General features: G+C 39.7%; 1 protein-coding gene across 5 annotated transcripts in view; it reads left to right on the top strand.

Moving 5' to 3' along the window:
- NRCAM (neuronal cell adhesion molecule) overlaps window positions 1-4,539 on the top strand; it is a 326,614-nt gene extending 322,075 nt beyond the window's left edge. For 3 of the 5 annotated variants that reach the window (XM_011948188.1, XM_011948189.1, XM_011948187.1), the window contains one exon: window positions 2,026-4,539. In XM_011948188.1, coding sequence (XP_011803578.1) covers window positions 2,026-2,263 — 238 coding nt within the window. In that variant the 3' untranslated portion in view covers window positions 2,264-4,539. The remainder of the gene's footprint in view (window positions 1-2,025) is intronic. The other 2 variants (XM_011948191.1, XM_011948190.1) reach the window with 1 other exon arrangement.
- Window positions 4,540-7,316: the final 2,777 nt, after the last annotated feature.

The raw sequence follows: 7,316 nt of genomic DNA on the forward strand, positions 1-7,316 counted from the left end.
GGCACTCCCCAGTGAGATGACCCCAGTACCTCAGCTGAAAATGCAGAAATCACCGGTCTTCTGTGTCACTCGCGCCGGGAGTTGGAGACTGGAGCTGTTCCTATTCGGCCATCTTGCCGAGGGTTTTAATCTATTTTGTTTGCTGCTATATTCCCAGTGCCAAGAACAATCTGTCTTAGAGTAGGCACTCAATAAACATTTATTGGATGAAGGGATGGGTGGATAGATGGCTAGACCAAAGAAATGCCACAGATAACAAATTTCCAGTAGTGTATTCCTTGGGATGCTAGTATTACAAGGCAGAATAAGACTAGTCATTGGAATTCAGGTGACAAAATTCTGCCTATTTTGAACTCTTCAGCTGAATTAACTGTCACACTGAAACATGAACTATATTTCACAGGAAATGTTTAATAATTAAACCCCAGAGATGTTGTGTAGGCTGTTTTCATAACAGGTTAGACACTCAATGCTGTGTCCTCTGAAGTGCCCCCAAACACAGGCCACCCCAAGATGACTCTTCTCCAGTTGTTTATTAACAGTGATGATTATATAGTTTATTCAGTGTGCAACAAGAAATCGTGTATTACTGAAACAGGTTGTTTTCAGTGGCGTATGCCGGTGTCATATTATGCTAGCATTATTTCCCAGACTTTAGATTTTCTTCTTGGAGAAAAATTGAAATCCCTAGTAAAAGTTATTGACAAAAGAGCCAGGATACTTGTGCGTCTTGAAATATTTGTATCTTGGCTAGAAAAAGAAAAGTCACTGTCTGAAACAGAGGGAGCAGTAAAGTCTTAGCACAAATTGCTAGATTAAATATGGCAGCCAGTGATACCTTTTGTATATTAAGCCTTTTTCGTTTTTATTAATACTGTATATGTTTCCTATTTTGCCTTGCATTTTTGTTCTTTGAAAGAAAACAAAATGTTGGGTCCTGTCATTGCCTTTTTCTATTTTTTTCACAAATGTTACCTATTTAAAAATAGGTCAATATGCATAACTAGTTATTTGACCATAAGGGTAAACATTCAAAAACATAATGATTACTCTTCAACTTCCAGAAATTGTGCTTAGGGGTTCAACAGAGAAATAAGCAAAAAATTATAATAATGGACTCTTGTAAAGTCCTATTAAAGTACACTCCTCAGATTCCCATCCAGCATGGTCAGGCTGCATAACACACATGGAATAAGGGAGCTGGGGGGTTAACATGAGTGTAGGAAGCATTTGCTATTACATGTTTGGAATCACTCACATTCTTTAGAATATATTGGCATGCCATTCATAGTACAAATGTAGTGCTTTTAAGTTAAAGTGCGTCTCTTTCCGGATTAATAAATCTTTACTCATTAACTAAAATTTTTACCAAAAAAAAACTGTGTACTATCAGTATAAGGATTTTGCTTTTCTTCTTAGGCTATTTTCATTTGTTTCTTCTGCATCCTTTTAATGGGATTTGTAGGTCTCTTGAAAGGTAAGGTTGAAGTTTACAGTCTGGCCTGCATTGATAACAAAATTATTTGAAATGCAGGATTTTGCTTCTCCTTCTGGGCTCAGAAAAAAAAAATCCATATTTCACACCTAACCAAAATCATGCTCCATTCACAACCAAGGAATCAGAGATATTGTGCAGTTTAACATACTAACTTCTTTACGTGCCATAAGCTTTTGCCTTTTTGAATTCAACATAATGATGATTTTTCTACTTTTCTTAATTCTTTCTTATTTAATGCTTGTGATTATTTCTGGATTGCTTTCAACTCAGGAATCAGAATTTGTCATTGAAATTAACATACACAATTGAGAGCCATCCACTCTACTGAAGACTTCATGATTCAACCATTTCTGCTCCTGATTTCCATTCCAACTCATCCTCGTCATTGGAGTCAACCTGACAATTAGATTTGGCCAGACAAACCCAGGACTCCAAATGCTTTCTCATAATTTGCATGCATGGTCTTTAAAAACAAAAAATGTTACCTAAATGCCAATCTTGACAAAAATGTTTTCTCTTTCTTCCAGTGATGCAGAAGACCACAAGCCTTTGAAAAAAGGAAGTCGAACTCCTTCAGACAGGACTGTGAAAAAAGAAGACAGTGATGACAGCCTAGTTGACTATGGAGAAGGGGTTAATGGCCAGTTCAATGAGGATGGCTCCTTTATTGGACAATACAGTGGTAAGAAAGAGAAAGAGCCGGCTGAAGGAAACGAAAGCTCAGAGGCACCTTCTCCTGTCAACGCCATGAATTCCTTTGTTTAATTTTTAAGCTCTTTGCCAATATTCCATTTCTCTAGAATGTTTATCCTAAGCACTTGTTTGTCAGCCCTCTCATACTATGAACATATGGGTAGAGAGTATATTTTCTGCTGTATGTTAATATTATGAGAATAGTTAGAGCAAAAACATAACTCAGTCAAATGATATGTTAATGTGAACTGGAATGCAAAGTGCATACTTTTTCGTTCAAAATGGGTATTCTTGATTTCCTCAGAACTGGTAAAAAAATAATGTGACATCACCAACAGATCCTGTTATTTCCTCTTCAGGATACAGTTCAATATGATGCATGAAAAATGCTCCACATTTAAAAGACATACCCGTGTATGTTATGAAAACATGGTTTGATACTTAGTTTATACTATCCTCAGCAGAACCCCTATATATGAATTCTGTTTTCATTGTCAAGAGTGTTACTGTAGTATTCTCTAGAACTTCAATGTCTTTGTGGACATTGTTGTGAAATTGGTGACTCTATGTATAGCTGTCGTTAGTCTTTTTGGGAGACTGTTAGGAACAGTGTGTACAGTATATACTTGCTAAATGAGTTCATTATGACAGTCGCATTGCTGATGCTTACAAAGAACTGTTACCTACTCTTGGCTCCTGTTACTCCGTAGGCTTCTTAATCTTCCAGGCATTACAGCAGCACAGTGTTCTTTTTACATCATTTCTATGTTCAGTTGTTTTTAGGCATAAACAAGGTGTATTACAGTGCATTTTGGCATGTGTGCCATACTGAAAGAATCAAAAACAAATCATTCAAATTAAATTTCAAACATTATTCCAGAGAACACAGGGCAAGACACATACAGTGCCTTCAGACGTTAAGCATTCCATAACATACCGCATTCTGTATCAGCTGGTCCAGTCCATTCTGAGTCCTAGATTACTGTCATTGTCTAAAAGTAACTTTTAAAAAGAGAGTTCATGAAAACTGCAATGCTGGGAAAAGAAGAAAACATGAAAATAAAAATAAGAAGACAGTTTATTTGAAATAGCATTTCCTCATTAGCATAAAAAAGAAAAGCTTTGTCACCAACTGAAGCACATGATGATTTTGTGGTCCTCTATGATTTCTATTACATTCAGTAAGAAAGATGTCAACATGCTAGAAAATTAATTTTAAACACTAAGTTATTCCAACACTAAAAGCATACAACAGCATGCCAACAGTAATGTATTATTCTCCAAGACTTTACCTATGTGAGTGTTCAAAACTCTGCAGCATTAAACAACGTGTATGCAAATTGCTATGGACACATTTCAGAATCTAAGAAATCTGACAAGTGCTTAAAAGGCCAACAGTCCAAGGGATTACATCTGCAGTTTAAAAAGTAAATATATATTCTATCATACTCATAAACAATATCTATCAAATGGGTTACCTCCAAATATGAAAATCTATAACAACCTATGGTTGAAGGAATGCTCAGTTTCATTTGCCAATAAATTGGTTTCTCATAACTTGCATCAAGTTTAATTTTAAGTAAAGCTTTTTATATGTAGATATTTTGTTGAATTTGTAAATACACTTAAAGTGTAGATGCTATATGCTTATAGGTGTTACATACAAATAAACATGCAATGTTTATGTTGTACTGTATAAGAAGTAAGCTAATTAATGCAGTGAATGGGATTGGAAAGCATCTACTTAAATATGTACTGGGTTCCCCCCTTCCCCTGCCTTTTTTGCTGTGAAACTGAAATAGTGAACTTTTCTACATATTGACAGCAGATTTCTCAATGAAGTCTTCAGAGCTTTGCCTATGGGGCACAGTAGGCCTAGTAACCTGGCGTCTTTGATATATGTAGGTAAAGCATAATTTAAAGTAATCCCAGGTAAAGATGGCCCTAAATACTTTCATGTCTCTATATTCACTTTTCACAGATCCACCTGTCTATTGAAAATACAAAAAGACAAAACAGGTTTGCCTTGGCATCAGAGAGCACAGAGATTAAAAGTTACTTTAAATTTGCCAATATTTTGGGAGAACAATAAAAACACAGTTTTTCCTCTTCCATACTGGTAGATGCAAAATTTATCTGTGCATGAAAGGGTCACTTCTGTATCACACCTGTAATAGTGCAACAGGTTTTGTATTACAAATTAAATGTGGTTTTAAAAGTTCCTCTCTCTTTTGTAATGTATGTTCCCAATTGAGTGTGAATGTCCAAGTAATGGTGTATGTAATGGTACAGGCAAATGTGACTGCATTTCCCTCAAAAAAGTCATGATTAAACAGTCTTGATCTCTTTGTGATTTTTAACTTTTTCAAACATATATTGCCTAATGTTTTAAAATGGTGAAAAATTTTATTTTTACTTTAAAATGGCTGTTCTATGCAGAGAAAATTAAAACGAAATACAAACAGATCTAATAAAACAGGACATACCAAAAACATTTGAATGAGAAACAGGACTAGATATTCCTAGCCTTTTGAGAAAGGTTCAAGAAATCAGGCTCTGCCTCCTTTCTCAAAGCCTGGTTCCTGGTTCGTGCCTGGGCCCGGCCCCTCTCTTCTGCTTGCCTGGACTCTGCCCTCCTGAATCACAGGTGACTTGGATTTCTTAACTCTCCTGTCTGAAGAGGACACTACAGGTATCAAATATATGTCATCCTCTCCCTTCTCTCCACCCTCGTTCTTCTAATCTTCTCAAACCCCACTGCAAACAGCCAAGCCCCAGCATGTTCGCATGTTCCACCACCTGCCCATTATTCTCCAGCCCCCTGGTCCCAACCCCACACCTACAAGACCTCCTGCTGGCTCAGAGCTGCCCTCCTCCATGGTGATTTGGATCACATGTTATATAGTGAACCTTAAAGTGCTGTGCCAAGCTTGGTGTTTCCACCTGGAGGGCATGTCTGTCACTCACTTCAGAACAGCATGTCAGGGCCTCTCCTCCCCTCTACAGTGTGGGCCACATTCACAATCCATAGCTTTGTCTTCATCATCAGTCCTGGGGCTCTTTAGCAAAAAGGGGCTGGAGAAATGCAATCTTGACCCCAAAAAGCAATGGTCCGTTGATGGTATGAACTTTCTTGTTCAGATGGCTTACAACAGGCCCGGTTTACCTATAATGGCTGATTTGTTTTGTTTTGAGACAGAGTCTGACTCTGTCACCCAGCCTGGAGAGCAGAGGCACTCACTGCAGCCTCTGCCTCCTGGGTTAGTTCAAGTGATTCTCATGCCTCAGCCTCCCAAGTAGCTGGGATTACAGGTGTGCACTACCACGTCCGGCTAATTTTTGTATTTTTAGTAGACAGGGGTTTTGCCATGTTGGCCAGGCTGGTCTCAAACTCTTGACCTAAAGTGACCTAGTGGGTGGGCCAAGTGACCTACTCGGCCTCCCAAAGTGCTGGAATTACACGCATGAGCCACCGCGCCCAGACCTAATGACCGATTTTGGAAAAGGCTTATGGAGGCAAGGGAAAAGAATATGAAGAATTCTCACCCAAATTAAGCAAATCCCTCCTGCTCAGGAGATTTTCCTAGAGATTACCACCAGAGGGCTCCCCTGCTCTATGCAGGTGCAAGAGAAACCTACTTGCAGGAAAAAGTGGCCTCTGGACACAGTGCAAACCAGCTTTAATAATCAGCTTGTGATCTGATCATGCAAAAAAAATGATTGCTGCAATAGGGGAAAATGGGATTTGCAGCTTTCTCTGACGAGTCCACAGCTTCCAGAGAGCAAGCATGTGTCCCCATGAGCCTTGTTAAGCTTCTTCCTCTTAATGATTGTGGCTGGGGAGTTTCGGTAGGGGGAGAAGAAGGAGGAGTAGGCCTCCTGGGTCCTACTAAGCATCTCGACCATTGCTGCAAGTTGATGGGGATGAGGAGAGGCATGTCCTTAAAATGGCAGCTCCCTCTTCTCCAGAATATGCTATTTTATCTGCCAATGGCTTGATGTTTTATGATGGTATGGCACCCCCCAAAAAAGCACTGCTTAAGCACAGACAGCTCTTTTCACTAAAAAAAAAAAAACGAAAACAAGAGAGGGAGAGAACACTACTTGAGTATTTATACTAATAAATAGTTCCTAGGTGGAGGTGGAAAATTCACTGAACCAGAAAGAGATGGGGATTTGTCACGGTAACAACCCCAATTCAGGAAGCCCCCAAACCTGTGAAATTAACCTGTGCTCGCAGCTGTGCTTGCTTACAGAAAAGAAGGCCGGATGCCAGTAACCATGAAGTAGCTCAGCAATACTGCCCTGACCTGCATTCTTGCTTCCTTACCATGCTAAGACCTCCGCCCAGGGGCCAGAAATGTACCTTGCTAGGCACAAAAAGTGCCAAGTACAAAAGACTGTGCACACTGTAGCGCCTCCTGGAAGAACCCACCTTTCTTCAGGAATTGCGCCCCAGTCTCCACCTACCTGCCCTAAGAGCTCTTAACATCCCCCTTTAACCGTCCCCATCCTCCCATCTGGCAAGAAGGTGCTTTGAGTATGAGCTTCCCTTATCCATTTCTTTATTAATAAATAAAATTTCTGCTCTGCTTTACTAAGCTTGGTTTGGTTCTATTGGCCAAAACGGCACCAGGCAGGAAAATGACCCATTAGTGTCAACCAACCTCCCTGGAGGGTGAGTAATAGAGTCAGATTGCAGCTCTGCCATCAGCTAGCTGTGTGGCAGTATATAAATGAACCCCCTAATCTCCCACCTCTCCAAACCTCTGCCTTTTCTACTTGAAAATGACAGATAGCAGATGTTTTCTAAGATACCTTTCTGCTTAGATCTTATGGTTCTTAATAACAACCCCCCCCTCCACACACACACACACACACACACACACACAATCAGCACCTTCTAGACCCAGGTATTTTGCTAATTGGGGAAGATACAAGATGAGCAAAACCAGATGTGGTTCCTGTTCTTACATAGGCTGGAGGCTGGTGTGAGCAGACACACATTCTCAAATAATCACCTAAGTGAATGTGTAATTCCAAACTGAGGTAAGAGCTATAAAGGGAAGGCACACCATTCCATGAGAGCAAATGATGGTGGAGCCCAGCCTGGTCAAAGTGGTCA

This window comes from Colobus angolensis, unplaced genomic scaffold, assembly GCF_000951035.1.
Source record: "Colobus angolensis palliatus isolate OR3802 unplaced genomic scaffold, Cang.pa_1.0 Scaffold275, whole genome shotgun sequence".
NCBI classification, from domain to species: Eukaryota; Metazoa; Chordata; class Mammalia; order Primates; family Cercopithecidae; genus Colobus; species Colobus angolensis.